The sequence below is a fragment of the Mustela erminea genome, chromosome 8 (assembly GCF_009829155.1).
Source record: "Mustela erminea isolate mMusErm1 chromosome 8, mMusErm1.Pri, whole genome shotgun sequence".
NCBI lineage: Eukaryota > Metazoa > Chordata > Mammalia > Carnivora > Mustelidae > Mustela > Mustela erminea.
This window is the reverse complement of record NC_045621.1, coordinates 92,993,598-93,010,050: the sequence shown is the minus strand read 5'-3', so window position 1 is coordinate 93,010,050 and position 16,453 is coordinate 92,993,598. Positions and strand designations below refer to the sequence as shown.

General features: G+C 39.3%; 1 protein-coding gene across 3 annotated transcripts in view; it reads left to right on the top strand.

Moving 5' to 3' along the window:
* THSD7B (thrombospondin type 1 domain containing 7B) overlaps positions 1 to 16,453 on the top strand; it is an 855,837-nt gene that overhangs the window by 312,898 nt on the left and 526,486 nt on the right. For all 3 annotated transcript variants that reach the window (XM_032353821.1, XM_032353819.1, XM_032353820.1), the window contains exons 4-5: positions 2,382 to 2,627; positions 16,236 to 16,405. In XM_032353821.1, coding sequence (XP_032209712.1) covers positions 2,382 to 2,627; positions 16,236 to 16,405 — 416 coding nt within the window. The remainder of the gene's footprint in view (positions 1 to 2,381; positions 2,628 to 16,235; positions 16,406 to 16,453) is intronic.

Below are 16,453 nucleotides of genomic sequence, written 5' to 3'. Positions count from 1 at the left end.
CTTACTGTTCTGGGGTCTGGAACGTCCGAGATCAGTTGGTTTCTTCTGAGCCCTCTCTGCTTGGCTTGTAGACAGCTATCTTCTCTCTCTGTCTTCACACAGGCTTCCTTCTGTGTGTGCCTATGTCCTAAGCTCTTCCTAGGACACCATTCGTACTGGATTAGGGCCCATCCTGGTGAGCTCATTTTTACTTAATTACTTCTCTAAAGACTCTTTAAATATGCACGTATTCTGACGTACTGACAGTACTTCAATATATGAATTTGGAAGCCAGTAACAGTTCCTGAAGAGTGAAGGCCTAGAATCTTCTTCATCAAGAGGTTTCCATTGTGTTACATAGCAAAAGAGATGATCCTCTTACTCTACATCCAACCATGCCCAGAAATAATATATTCTGACACAGATGGGGCATTTTCAAGAGAGGTTCTTCCTATTGTGTCTTCACTCGAAGCTTCCAAAATTACATGGGAGTGAGTAATGGTAGTGAGGTCTGTTTTTCCTTTTTCATTCTGAAGGGAATAATGTGATCTAAATAGACTTTATGTACACACACACACACACACACACACACACACACACGACCAAAGGTTCATCTTATGTTATTATGACTTCTGAAAACCACACAAATTCTCTGTGCCTTTATAAAGGATATCAATATGGAAATCTCACTATAATTTACATGAATTTGAGCATGTTTTATTCTCTCCTGCCCCTCACCTTCTATAATCCATTTCTCTGTTGGTGGCTCCCTTATCAACATATTTTTGTTTATCAGAAACATGGAATCATTCTAATACATTTCTCTTTTTTAAACACATGTAGAAGAACCATTACCAAAGCCTGACTACAGCTCATTACTCCACCAGTTTTCACAGGCCCACTTTTGGAAGTCAGTATTTGAGCATATATTAACTTATATTCCTGTCAAAATTATTCTTTTCTTCCCCAAGATAATGGAGGACTTTCATAGAATAAGGCAATGGCTAACACCAAAAAAATGGGGAAAAAAAAGAATGTCAACTAATATGCGAAGCATTATCTTCTTATAGGAGTTTAATTGATTTTCCTCCACTTTAAATTGTTTAATGCTCAAGTAAATCTGAATTTGTTAGTCCATGATATGAAGTCTTTCCAGACTTACTTTTGAAGAACCCACATACCTAATATTTATCCACTTTCCTCTTTGAACTCTTTATAAATGGACAGATTTTTGACAGTTGACAAGTTGGCTTTTACTTACCCTGTTTGGTGTGCATATAAATGTTTAACCCCAGTTCTTGGTGGTTTGGGCTTCAGGGTAGGGTGGGGGTGGTGGACTTGATTTGTAACATTTGTTGATTTCTGTTATGTAAATACTCCTGCCATGGCCAATTTTAAGCTATCTGTGTGAAATCAGCTAGCTTGCAAAATTCCTAAAAATTTATTAGTTAGTTCTTGTGAAACAGTACATCTACTGCTTATAGAACACTGGTTACCATCCTCACAAAATTTTATATTAAGGCTTCACATATGCTATTTTATTGACCTAAAATAGTCTTCCTCTGTGCCAGAGAAGTTCCCATTTATCTTTAAAAGAAATGCAGCTCTAATGTCCTTCACACTTAGAACCTCCCCCTCAGCCCCGCCCATCCCCCCAGCCTTCCTAAGTGGTCCATCACTGCCTCATCAACTTTCCCCCTCATCATTATAAATGCTTTTATGTTGAAATCATCAGATTATCCTATTATGATACCTTCTTATTATGTTTCCTAATTAGATTGTTAGTATTAGATAACACCTGAATTTTGCAAATGAGGAAATTGATGCTCAGAGCCTAACAGTGTGGGGAAAACATGATACCACAAGTTTATTTTTCTTTTTATTTATTTTTTGTTTTATTTTTTAATAGTTACCTGTATCTTTGACCGTAGACAAATGGTTTATCCTTTCTGAGTCTATTTTCTGCAGATGGAGATAATAATATGTAAACACATGAGATTGTGGTGAGAAAGTGCCTGTGAGATGCAGCATAATGTGTGACACCTGGGAGCCTGTCAACAAATGGCAACTCTAGGTTATATCAGAGGTGAAGGCAAAGGAGAGGAGGCTCGGTTATTTCTGATAATGCTTCAGGCAAAGTTCAGGGTGGGCTCATCTTACACATGTGTCTTGCTAGAGTGAAATAACTTCACAGTTTCAGATAAAATAAAGCATGCAATCTTAAAATGGATGTTCTTCATTATTTTATCATGATGCCTCTAACATTTTTTTTAAAGTCCTTTTGAAAGTTCATATCAAATTTTAGGTTGTTTCTTTTTTTTCCCCCTCATAACAGGCACTTCATAACATTGGTTGCATTTGTTTAATTTATGCCCTATGGTTTTTTGCTTCTGTTCTTTCAGCCTTTGCGTGCAAGACTCCTTCCCTTTGACTGTCCAGTCTTGCATCATGCCAAAAGATTGTGAAACCACTGAGTGGTCCTCCTGGAGCCCCTGCTCTAAGACGTGTCGTTCAGGAAGTCTCTCACCAGGATTTAGGAGCAGGCGCCGGAATGTGAAGCATGTTGCTATTGGGGGTGGAAAGGAGTGCCCTGAACTTCTCGAGAAAGAGGCCTGCATTGTTGAAGAACTCTTACAGCCATGTCCCAGGTATTGTGTGTTCTTTGACATGAGTATTCACTGTTCTGTTTGACCTCATTTTATGCGGGGTAGGGATGTTAACAATACTAACAGTAGCTGTGACTCATAATTGTTGAGCCTTTACTCAGTATCGACAGCCATGCTAAGTAGTATGGCACAGTGGGTTAAGAGCATGGACTGTGTTGATTTCCTGGGCTCTAATCCTATTTCTGTGACTTTCTGAATTTGTGAATTTCTGCAAGTAACTTAAGTCTAGTGCCCTAGTTTACTCATCTACTAGCAGTACGTACTTCATTCAACAGTTGGCACATGATAAATGCTTAGTAATCATTGCTTATCATTACCTGACATGTCACACCTGAATTTTATGATAACCTAAAAAGCTATTCATAGCATCTTCATTTTGCAGATGAAACTGTTGATGCTTAAATAGTTTTTGAGGTTACATAGATAGTGGGTGGCAACCCCCTGATTCTAATGCAGTTCTGTCTCGAAAGGTTACTGCAAGCTTATGGCCTCATTTCTAATACACAGTCCATAAGGAGCCAGAGGATGTTGGGTAAAAACTTGACCTTGATTAGTAACTGTATTGCTTATATTTTGTCTGGTTATATGTATAGCCCTTGGTGAAGACGTCCAGTGTATTTTTCTCTGGATTGTTGGCTTATGGTGGCCATGTTTGATAATGACAGAAGTCATTTGGGACTACCTAACTATTCAGAAGACTTCTGGGTAAAGAAGACTTTGTGGTAATTCCTGCTGGATGGCTGCCCTGAATTCTATCTGTTAAATATATAGCTATTTTAGATAGACCTTTTTTTTAGTTTCTTATAGTTTATAAGATTCAAGAATTCCTTTCCCGATGAAAAGTAAAATGAGGCCAAAAAAAAAAATACAGCTTCTTGCAGAAATTAACCAAATAATTAATTAAACTTAACAGGCATTGTTGATGGGCTTAGCTATTCCTTACATCTGAAATAATATGTCAGGGGTGGAGGAATCAAGAGGTAATTTCTTGTTGTCAGAATCTTAACCACTCACTTCCTCCACTTCACCATTGAAACCAGTGTAGACTCAACTCCTTATGTACTGACTGTTCATTTTTTACCACTATGACCCCTTAGAGTCATATCATTCCAGACCTCAAAAGAGAAGAGGTAGGTGTAGTTTATGATCCCATACAGATTAACTTGGTCTCACAGAATTCTCCCTAGTTGTGTTGAGTATGTGTCCATTCTTTAAAAATACGGATATTGAGGAAAGAATGAGACTGCAAATGACATAAAGCCTGAGATCTTTTTTCCTTTTGATTTTGGATAGACGTGTATTAAAATTGCATCACCATCGTTTATTAATTGTGTGTTTTTGGGCAAGCTGTACAACCTCTCTAAAGCATTTCCTTCCTCAATAAAATGTGTCTATATTATACTGCCTGTGTTGAGGATTGAATACATACGTTCTAGATATGTAAAATGTCAGTCTCAGTGCTCAGCACATGGGAGACACTACAAAGATGGCAACCCTTTATGTTGCTGTTTGCAGGTGTGCTCATTTCCTCCAAAAAGAGAATCCCTCCTTTCTTTGCAGTAATTTAATGGGGTAGGAAATTATTTCTGTGTAATGTAAAATCTTTTTCTCTATGGAGGCATAGTTCAGAAGGGTTCTCAATGTTAGGCTTCCAGAAATAGAATCTGAGTTTAATAATAAGCTTGACATTGATTCCTTTTTCCTTCATTCCTTTCATGGAATGGATTGTGCCCTCTTCCGGATACTGATTTATATACAGACCTCCCCCCTCCCTTTTTTTCTCTTTGTTAAAAATTATTACAGTTCTCTTGGGAGTCAGAGAAGTTTCTGTGTGATGATCAGGAGAAAGTTGAATTACATTTACATTTTTTAAATAATGACTACTTTTTATTGAGTACCTACTGTTCGCCAGTAAGTACGTCAGAGTTTTAACAAAGATTATTTAGAAGAACATTAAGTTTATCATCAAAATGGGACATGTATAGTAAAAGTGATGTAGATCGGTAGTGTTCAGATTCAAACTGAAGTCTATTTGGCTTCAAAATCAATATATTTTTTATTACTTTCATGATAGTCACAGTAAAGACATATTGAGATCAGGGTATGTGTACACATAGTCGTGTGTTTATATGTATCAAGTTTTCTAACAAAATAATGTGGAATGTTAGTAATTCAAGATGTATCCAAGATGAATTTCTTTATTGATCTCCATATGATTGAACCTTAACATCTGAAAATAGGTCCAACAAATTTCATTGGCAATGTACCTGGCCCTCTAGTTCTGGTGTTTGGAAATATTACTGAATTTGACATTTTTAAAAACCGTCTCAAATAGTGAATTTGTAGGAAATAGGAGTCCTTGAAAACTCACTGAATACCAACCAGGGTTTCCTAGGGAGAATGATGTGTTAGCTACTGATTACAGGAGAATGCATAAATAACAACAGAATTAACATTGGCTGACATTCTTATTTGTTTGAAATCTGAGCTGTGGCCTCTACCACAGGAAAGCATAAAGGCTGTGTACTAAGTTTGTTTCTAGTGTGACTTTGGTGACTAAAATTCATTATGAACAAGGGAAATGGAAACAAAAATCTATTAGGGAACAAAAATGCCCATTTCTCCTTTCCCAGAATTCACGAGCAATTCCTATACATCAAGCAATCTAATATACCATATTTCTCCCCAGCAGGAAAATGTACATTTCTGCGACTTTGCATAGTGGTTTTTTTTTTTTCAGTCTCTGAGAATGCAGTTTGGCTTTTACCCTTCCACCATCTGTGCTGTAAGAGACGTGTTCATCCATTCAGTAAATGTAACTTGACCTCTTGGTTATGTGCCAAACACTACGTTTAGTTCTTGTGATACCTCAGAGAACCAAATAGTCAAAATCCTCTCCCCCTCATGGGGCTTAAATTTTAGTGAAGGTGTACCAAATAAATTTAATAAATAAGCTATATACTGTGTACATGAGCTGTGGGAGAAAAAAATACATTAGAGTTGCTGTGATGCTGTGATGTGGGTTCAGCTCAGGTTACAGAACTAGACAGAGGCATTACAGAAGCCTCATTTGAACAAGCAGGATATGGTGGGGGAACTTGAAGGAAGTGAGGAAATTAGCCTTTCAGATAACTAGGGGAATATTCCACGAAAAGGGAACAGCTAGAGCAGTATCCTAGGTCCTAGATACTAATATTGCTCAAAAAATCCTTTAGATGCCTGGCTTTGGGGCTACTCTTCTTACCAGCTGGACTCCAATGATCGGCCTTTTATCTATCAATACTATGAAGGCTATCCCTGAGGTGTGATCCAATGAAAGAAATGGTCACTAAGAGGAACCCATTCTAACATTTTTTTTTAAAGATTTTATTTATTTATTTGACAGAGAGAGATCACAAGCAGGCAGAGAGGCAGGCAGAGAGAGAGAGAGAGAGAGAAAGGGAGTAGCAGGCTCCCCGCTGAGCAGAGAGCCCGATGCAGGGCTCAATCCCAGGACTCCGAGATCATGACCTGAGCTGAAGGCAGCGGCTTAACCCACTGAGCCACCCAGGTGCCCTGAGGAACCCATTCTAGAACTGCTCCCTGAGACCAGAACACTTCGGAAGTTCCTTGGGGGCAACTGGCTTAAATAAACTTGAAAGGAGACAGAAGCTAGTCTATGTTATGCTACCATGGTAAGTTAGAGAACTGTAAAGATGTTGGCATAGTACAGCCTTATGTTTGTTTCAAGAGTTTTTTTTTTTTTTTTTTTTAAAGATTTTATTTATTTATTTGACAGAGAGACATCACAAGTAGGCAGAGAGGCAGGCAGAGAGAGAGAGAGGAGGAAGCAGGCTCCCTGCTGAGCAGAGAGCCCGATGCGGGACTCGATCCCAGGACCCTGAGATCATGACCTGAGCCGAAGGCAGCGGCTTAACCCACTGAGCCACCCAGGCGCCCTCAAGAGTTTGTTTTTAACCAAGACGTTTATAGACTCCAAGAACCCCCTTCATTCTGCATTACAATCTGCTTGTAAGTTTATGCCCCCTTCCAGCATAACACTAAGCACTCACATTGTATATTATGAGGTGGGCTTAGAAATGAGAGAGAGGATACATCTTCTTGTCCCTTGCCACCTTTTCTCTTGGTGTGTTTATCTCCTGTCATTAGGCATCATGATCTTGGGCATTTATGTCATTCTCTACCTCCAAACATTGAAAGAACGTGTTTTATAAACTACCTTGGTCCTTGTGTCTTTTTTTAATGTCCTCATTACCATCTGAAGTATTAGATCCTACATCTCAACTCAGAAGATGGTGAAAAGCATTCTCAGGCAATAATTAATAAGGTGGCCCTGTTTACTAGATAGTATAAGGAAAGCATTTTAAATGCTTAATGTCAGATAACTGAGGCATGACCTGATGCTGGAACAGCTGTGGCTCCAGATCCCTTGTGTTGTTTTAGAGGCCCATTCTGGCTAAAGACACTATAACATACAAGAATATAGGAAAATGTCAATGTCTTTCTTGGAAGTGACACCTCAGATGACCCACCAGCATCTTCCACCACTTCACCAGGAGATAGCAATTTTCATGCAAACATGGCTGTTCTGTCTCTTAAATGATCATTTAGAATCTGAAATTCAATATAAGACAGCACCATTAAAAGCTGACAGTGACCAATATAGGTTAAAAACTCCTATGAGGATCTGAAGGCAGAGACAATTACATGTACTACATGATGTAACTGTGCAGAAGAGTCCATTTGTAAAACATTGTTTCAACTCTTGGATCTGGCACTAAATAGCTGGCTCTTGTAACCCATCTCTCCTTGTCTCTACTATGTATGAATTTATCCTTATTATGATCTATCTGTGCAGACTTATACAGAGACTTGTATCTGGGTTTCCTTTAGCCTACTTTGATTTGTTTCTATAACAACCCCCTTTGGCCAGCCTGTTTGTCCCTAACATCTCTTTGAGACACTAAACCCAACTTTAGATTTTTCTCGATGAAATTCTTTTTCCTTAAAAAAACAAAACAAACAAACAAACAAAAACTCTGGGGATTCATTGATGGATATTTATGATATTGTGGCCAAGGACAGAGCTAAGGAAAAGGATGGCAGGCAAAACTTGGCTTGGCTGTTGGCCTCCTTTACCCATTGGAACTGTGTCATTGCTGGAACAGGGTTGGAGTGTTGTAAAGAGATGTTGGTCCAACACCTGCTTCAGCCTGTCACTGTGCTAATTGCTGGAGAATTTAGGAAACAGAAGACTTTCAGTCTGTGTTCACTTAGTTCGTGCATCTTAAGAATCTTGAAAAAAGATCTTCTTTGAATTATGATGGAGTTACCACTTGAAAAGTTGAAAAGATTGTAAGTAGAAATCTAACCTACCAAGCATCATAGCTTAGCCTAGTCTACCTTAAATGTGCTTAAAAAGCTTATATCAGGGGCAGCTGGGTGGCTCAGTGGGTTAAAGCCTCTGCCTTCGGCTCGGGTCATGATCTCAGGGTCCTGGGATCAAGCCCTGCGTGGGGCTCTCTGCTTAGTGGGGAGCCTGCTTCCTCCTCTCTCTCTGCCTGCCTCTCTGCCTACTTGTGATCTCTGTCTGTCAAATAAATTAAAAAAAAAAAAAAGCTTATATCAGTTTATAGTTGGGCAAAATCATCTAACCCAAAACCTCTTTTTTATATATTGAATATCTCATGTAATTAACTGACTACTATACTGAAAGTGAAAAACAGAATGGTTCACAGAATGGGTGCAGGTATATCTGTAATTTATCCTTGTGATTACGTGGCTGACTGGGAGCTACGGCTTATTGCCGGGGCCAGGCACCACGAGAATATCAGACCATATACTTACAAGTGAAAAAAGGTCAAAATTCAAAGTATGGTTTCTACCGAATGTGTATCACTTTTGCACCACCACCAGTTCAAAAATTTGTAAGTTGAGCCTCCATAAGTCAGGGCTCTGTAACATTTCTCTTTAAAGACTGGAGTATCCAGAACATGATCTCTATATTCTTTAAGAGTGTTTTTTTTTTTTTTTTAAAGATTTTATTTATTTATTTGACAGGCAGATAGGAAGAGAGGCAGGCAGAGAGATAGAGAGATAGGTGGAAGCAGGCTCTTTGCTGAGCCGAGATCCAGATGCGGGGCTCAATCCCAGGATCCTGAGATCATGACCTGAGCTGAAGGCATAGGCTTTAACCCACTAAGCCACCCAGGTGCCCCTTTAAGAGTGTTTAATAGTTGGTAATGTTCTTACAAATCCTCCCATACCTAGGAATGTGGCTTTTTGTTTATTTACTTTTTTCCCAGAATGTGTAGCACTTATAAAAATGCCTGGTTCATTGTAAATGCTCAGAAAACAATGAATGAGTGAATGAACACTTGTATGTAGGGCAGTTCCAGAACAATATTATGCACAGGATACCTTCTTCCATGATTCTACTTATTATATCGTATGTGTGAAGGATTCAAAGTCATTTCTTTTAAAGAGCAGCTGATATTGGCTTCGTCAAGGAGATTAAATAAGAACATCTACCCAGGGCAGGGATGGACACATGAAGCTTGATTTGACATGGTCCCCAATGGCCGCCTTGCTTCTGCTAACAGTATGTCTGGTTTTCCAGATAAGAAGTTTCTGTTTTCATTAGGTTATAAGAGCAACTTGGGAAAGGGTGAGGGATGAGATCACAGTCTGAATTTGTAAAAGTTTGCCTTCCAGAACAGAACGGCATGCCTATCATCTACCACATCTTCTGTATTTTCCCGTTGGTCATCTACTACAGCACTCGTACCCTGTACATCATGGGAACTCAGTACATTTTTGAAATGAATTAATGGGTTCATTAAGGTTGCTTCCTTTTTTTTTTTTTTTTTTTTTTTTTTTTCCCTCTTTTCTTTCTCTCTTTCTCTCTCTTTTTTTTCTTTTTTGTAAACCGTTTTAATTAAACAGCTTTCCTATAGCACTTGAGGAGGAAAGACTCAGTCATGACCTGAAGCCCTCAGGAGACTCTGCTTTAGACAAGAAACAATAGTTTCAAAGAATCTATAAATTGTTTCAACAGAAGAAGACTGATGCCTTTTTATTGAGTCTGTCTTTACTGGTGCATATTGTTTCATGAGTCCCCATTGTGCCACTTTAAGTCCTCTCAGATGGAAGATTCGTTCCCCTGTTAGTGTAAGAAAGTTAACGTACTGCTAAGTGCTGTGCAGAGCGATAGCAGTTTATTAATAATACATATGTGGAGTTAGGCTAGCAAAGCCATCTGCTGAAGGGCAAAGAGCTTTGCACTTCAGAGTAGCTTTCCATAATCAATAGTCCAACTCTATTCAATAAAAAATTACTAGAGCATAAAATACATAAAGCTCAATCCGTTCCCTTTATTTTAGTCGTCTGTTCAGCAAAAAATGACAAGTTAATTCTTTTCTAAATGCATTTACAACTTTAAAAGGACAACAGACATTATCATAAATTAGTCATGCTGTAGTACCCTGATTTTTAATATACACACATTTAATTTCAATACCTTGCACTAGGGTTTCAATTCCAAGAGTGTTTGCAAATCTATATGTGCTTAGTCAAAACATGACCATTAACGAATGCAATTATTCTTTCAATCTGTCATCATTAAGTCACTTAAGATTCTATTCCATGTTGCTTTGCTTTAAATCCAAGTCTTCAGAAAGAGAAAAGAAATCCACACTTTATAAGCAATTCCAAGCCTCGTGAAAGTGATAGAGCATACATTTTAAAGGGCAGAGGTTGCTATAAAACTCTGATGGGGCTGCCATCCTGTTGCTATTAGAATCACTTTGTGTCACATTAGTAGGATGGAGGTCTTTTAAAAATAGTCACTAACTGTGCCTACTTTTCTAATTTTGGCTTTGCTAATTTAGGATGTCTCTACTCATTGCTTCACAGCAATGAATCCATTCCTAACTCCTTCTGTCCTCCCCCGACCCTTCCATTTGAAGACGTTTGAGTACAGCGTTCCTTGAATTAGACAACATCACTGTCTGGAAGACAAGGTGGTTATCTTGGCAGTTGAATTTGGGAAACTTGAACTGCTTTTCCTAGTCTAGAATTTGTCTCATATATTCCTTAATGGGAATATGTATTTCTACCATTGGAAATTTTTCTTTGATTCAATCTTGGTTTCTTCTTTAAGCTGCGTGCACCTCCTTAGAATGATAGCATATTTAATATTAACTTTTTTATAATGTGTCCAGTATTGTTAACATAGAGTATTATATTAGTTTCAGGTGTACAATATAGGGATTAAGCACCTGGTGCTCACAATGACTAGTGCGTTCCTAACTTTTAAAATATATCATTTATTGATCATTTCCTAAGAGGAGACTTACATTATAGGAAACATATGAGGAGACTGGGTACTGCGTTTCAGGCATGAGAGAAGGATTTGGAAAGTAGATTCTAGAAGGCAAATGAAGGAAAACTGAATTTCACAGTTACATTATTTGCCCTGATATCCTATTCTTCAAATGGAAGGGGAGAGTGTAGAAGGAGCAAGGAAGGGATTCTTGTCCCCATTCCTGGCCATCTCATTTAAGAATTCACAGCCAACAAATTGTGGTGCCAGTCCTTGGGGAAAAACAATTTGGAATCATTCTTCATGCCTCCCTTTCCCTCTCATCCCTATCCAATCCATTAGAAGCTGTCCCTATCTCATGGTATATCCTGAACCTGTTCACTTCTCCCCACATTTGCTTGACCGCCCCAGCTGAAGCCACCATCATCCCTCCTAAATGACCAAAGTCCTCCGAATTTGTCTCCCTTCTTTATATCCCCCATGGTCTTTTCTTCACTCAGTAGCCAGGGTGATCCTTTAAAGATTTAAATCACACCAAATTATTGCCCTCCTCAAACCTTTGCAATGACTTCCTAGTTCATATGGAATAACACGCTCCTAACTCTGGCCCACACGGCTCTTTCATAGCCTGACTCCTGACTGCTCCTCGTGTCCATTCCCTCTTATCCTGACCCACCTAGCCTAGACACACTGGCTTTTGTGATGTCCTAGAAAGTGCCAAGCACACTTCTTCCCTGCAACAGTGGACATGCTCCCCTCTCTGCCTAGAATGCTCCCTGCCATTCCTGTGCTCATTCCCTCATGTTCATCAGGATTTGAAGACTCCCCTGGCCATGGCACCAAAATAGCTCTCCTCATCCATCTCTTTCTTCTCGTTATCTGATGCCACGTTACGTATGATGCATTTCTGTCTGTCTGCTCCACTGGAAGGCAATCTTCTCAAGGTCAGGAGCTTTGTCTTGCTCACTGCTATGCATTTCTATTATCTGAAATCTGGCCTGGCACATAGTTGGAGCTCAGGAATTACTTACTGAAAGAAAGGATATATGGATGTGTGGCTGCATAAGTGATACACTTACTATTTGGGCAGGCCTATTTCTCTTTCTAGGGAGTCCTGTTTTTTAGCTCTCCCCCTGCCTGCAGTCTCTCTTACAGATCTGTGTGTTAAATAAAAGGCCCTTGTGTAAGTTGTTTTCCCTGTGCATTCAGTATTGAGTTACCAGCATTTCTCTTCCCGGAGGCTGGGAGCCCCAGAGTGACTGTCAGTATGCGGTCTCACTAATAGTGGGCAGCTTGCGAAAGTCCGGGAGTGGGCAGTATTGGAGTTTTCACATGAACGGATCATGGCAAATTTACCCAAGATTTAGAATCCTCATGGAGCAGTGTGGAGAGTTTGATTTTAGTCCTCTTTAAAAGGTTGTCTTCTGTAACTCTGAGTGGGAATTTTCATTTTTACAATTAGAGACCATTTTATTTGGCTTATATATTATTTCTCTTTTAAACTTACAGTTCTATCCTGAAAGTACTAACTTTGGCCCTATGTAACCACAGAGCTCTAATTATAAATTGGCTGTAAAATATTCTCAAAATGTAGTTTTTGTTTGAGACTGAAAGGAAAAAAAATCATATTTTGGCAGTGTCAGATATTCTTAGTTGTCACTGACAATATGTTTGTCACCAACAAAGGGAGAGGGAAGGGTTTTTTGGCGGGGGAGGGTTTGTTTTGTTTTTGGTTTTGGTTTTGGTTTCAGTCCAGAACACACTTCCTCAAACCAATAGCAAGATTTACTTGTCCTCCTAGTAACTGGGCAGGTAACTACCTATTGTCAATTGAACTTATTTTCTGTATCTTTTGATCAAATTTCTTTGGTTTGCCATTCACTTTTTATCTGTCATTTCATTAAAAAGATGTGCTTCAGAGTCAGATGAATCTAACTTTGAACCTTGCTCTTATATGATCTTGGAAGAATTACTTCTTGGAACCTTACTTATATGATCTTGGAAGAATTACTTCCTTTTTATTCCAATATCCCATCTGTGAAAGGGGAAACCATATTTTCCTCATAGGGTTGTTGGGACAATTTAATGAGGTTACGTGGCTCAGTTTGTTAGTGCAGTGCCTAGCACAGAATAGCATCTTGAAGGTATTGGTTGCTGTTATTATTATTTGAAGGATATGCCATAAATTAATGCCTCGGCTACTGTGTTCAACCAGAACTTTTTGAAAAGAGCAAATGGATCCTACACATTTGTAGGATGGAGATTGACTAATGTCTTTCGTTCCATGCATGGCTCTCTTAATCTACTTGAGGCATTTCCACAATGGATTTCAAAGTGCCATGTACCCATAGGAGGTAGGACTCTGGCCTTTGAAATTCCTAGATTTCCTTCCTAACCAAAAGGACAAAATGAGGGTACGTTAAAAGGCAAGAGTTGGGAGGGAGGGGGTGGGAAAGGTCTTTGACAGGGACATCACTGTGGAAGAGAATGTCCCAGGCAGTCAGGGAGCCAGCTTGTCTGGAGGCTGGAGGACCATTGCTGTAACAGCTTCTAAAGGACAAAGGGAGTGCTGTTAGGCAGGAAGACACCTGTGGTTCCTCATTCTGTCAGTTCCTGAAGACACTTTACCAGACTGAAGGAGTTCTGGATGTTTAGTTTTCATGGTTGCAGGGTGATTTGTGAGTAAACATAGGTAATGGGTTTGAAACAAAGAGGATGAGCAAAGATGAAACACATGCATTTTAAAAAAGGAATATAGAAGTCCTTTCCTGGTGAGCATTTTCCCTCTGCTGCTTGCTGGGCTCGTGCTTTCTCTGAGGTGGTAAACAATTGAGATAGTGATAAATGCCTTATATTTCTTTAGAGAATTTGTCATTTGCCAGTGAATGGAATTTGGGTGTTGTTGGTTAATGAGCTACGGACAGGGTTTTCGTTACTTTATATAAAACCGTAGTCATTAAACTTTTCATTTTTCTTCATAATGACTTCCAAAATTCTTCCACTGCTAATTCTTCTAAGGTCACAATAAATTAATTGAAAAAGCTATTTATACAGCATGGCCCAGTCCTTTCAAACAAGCAAACAAATTGCTGTGACTTGCTGTAATTCTGAACGCTATGTTTCTTTTATACTCTGCTGAACTTTGGTTGCTAGAAGTTAGGCCATTGTATTCCTGGATCTCTGACATTAGGACTTGATGATATCAGTTAAATCCTAAGACATAAAATATTGATGTGTGTGTGTGTGTGTGTGTGTGTGTGTGTGTGTTTCTATGGAAGCAAGGAACAAAACGTACATGCAAAAGGACTTAAGCAGAAAGGGAATTAGCATTTATTGAACATTAGTTATGTGCCGTGTTCAGCATTTGGCATTACTATACCCATTTCACAGATGAGAAAGCAGAACTTGGGCAAGGTCACGCGTGCCTAGTAAGTGGCAGGGCACAGATCCCTTGAGCCGTAAATCATGCCTGTTGTCTATACCACACTGTTCCCTTTTCCCTACCTTATTTGCAAATTATATCATAGGAGTCTCCTACTCAGTTGATGTATCTGACCCTCTCCTTAATGGCCAGGGAGCTCTTCTCCTAGGCAGCCTGTGGAGGAAGAGGGTCCAAAGTGAGCCCTTGGTAAACATCCCCTACAACAAATCCTTACCTCATTGCACTTTGCACTGGAATAGAGAGCCACCTGCCTTGAGACTCAGATACTTGAGGGATAAGCCTTCTGCTTGAGTGACCATGGGGAACAGGGTGAGAACTTGGAGGAGAAAAGGTTTCAGAACCTGACCTCTGGAGAAGGCCTCCTTCTGGGAAGAACCAAACTTTTTTCTCGGTCTCTCATGACCAGGAATTGGAAGCAGATTATTATCCATATTGCCTGCCAAAGCAGGATCTGCACTCCAAAGTCTTGCCTACCTACTGACTAAGTTTCTAGTCTTGGAGAACCATGTGAAAATGAAGTATGGAAGCCGAGGGAGAACAGTTGTGTCACAGCAAACCCCAAAGGATTGTCCAAATCCTCTTTCTACTGTGGGTTTTTTATAAGATTTATGATTGTCATCTCTCAAGCTTTTCAGAGTGAGGCCATGCATTTATAAAGGGGTTTGATCACTATTAGGTTTCTTAGAGATTTGCTTTCTTATTTTGGTGTCTGTGACTTAATTTCAGTTTTATGCTAGTTTCTGTAAGGCCAGGGTTTTGGTGACACACTCTTATTTTTATTGCTGTTTTTTTGCTTGTTTTTTGTTTTTTCTTTTGAGCAATCACAAGGCTGAGAAATTTTTCCTCAAATCTGAAATGGGACAGCAGTTATGAGAATGTTTTAAGGTTCTGTTTATTTTTCTAGAAGTTAATGAGACTGTTGGTATTTATGTGAATGCTGTAGGGTTCTATTAATGCTGTGGGCTTGAAAAATGTTGTAATAACCCCCTAAAGGAAATTCTGTCTGAAATAATTCTCCAGGTCTGAGTGCAGTGTTGTTATAGTTGTTTTGTTTTCAGCAAGTTGTGTATAAACTCCATTGTGTTTTTTTCCCTTGGGGGTGTGTGTGTGTGTGTGTGTGTGTGTGTGTGTGTGTGTCTATCACTATGTATCTTAACCACTTATAAACCAGAAGATATATTTCTAAGTCAGTTTAAATAATATTTCTGCATATACAAAAAAGTACTCTACAGTTCAATACAGTGCCACATTATTAACTCATTTTTAATGTGTATGCCTTTATCCCAGTGGGGTCAAATAAGTGGAAATACTTTCCTGTATCAAGGAGATTGAAAAGTTGGTCATCTCTATCCATTTAAAACCATGTATCCCCAACTTCACACATTTCACGCCCTACTCTACTAATTTCAAAAGGCCATGGAAGTCATTCTCATAGTCATCCAGAGGTCTGTGAAGTGATGCCCATGTTAAGATCAGCTGCTATGCAACAGGCTCTTCTGGTTTCCATCTTCTTCCACTGATTCTTCACTCTCTTAGGGCCTCAGGGCCGAGACACAACCCATTAATCCATATTTCCTTTCTTTACTCCTCTCACCCTCTGTTACCATGAAAAGTGGCTATGATTTTTTTTTTCCCCCTAGGAAATAAAAGGGATTTAGTACCCAACACCAACTGACTTCTTTATCCATAGGTGAAGATTTGGCCCTACAAAGAGAGATTATTATGTACATGTGATGTCATGACTTATGTCTTCTTTAGAATGTTATATTTTCCTTACTTGTTCTTCTTCTTTTAAATAAATCAAATTTCTTTTAAATAAATCCAGGTATGCCTGGAGGACCTCTGAATGGAAAGAATGCCAAGTCTCTCTTCTCCTCAAGCAGCAGGACCCCCACTGGCATGTGACGGGACCCGTTTGTGGAGGAGGGATCCAGACCCGGGACGTATACTGTGCCCAGAGCACACCAGTGTCCACTGCACAGAAGGCCAAGGAAGGTAGGCAGCCAGTCCCAGGGACAGATGGTGCTGCTGACTAGAAGGGAA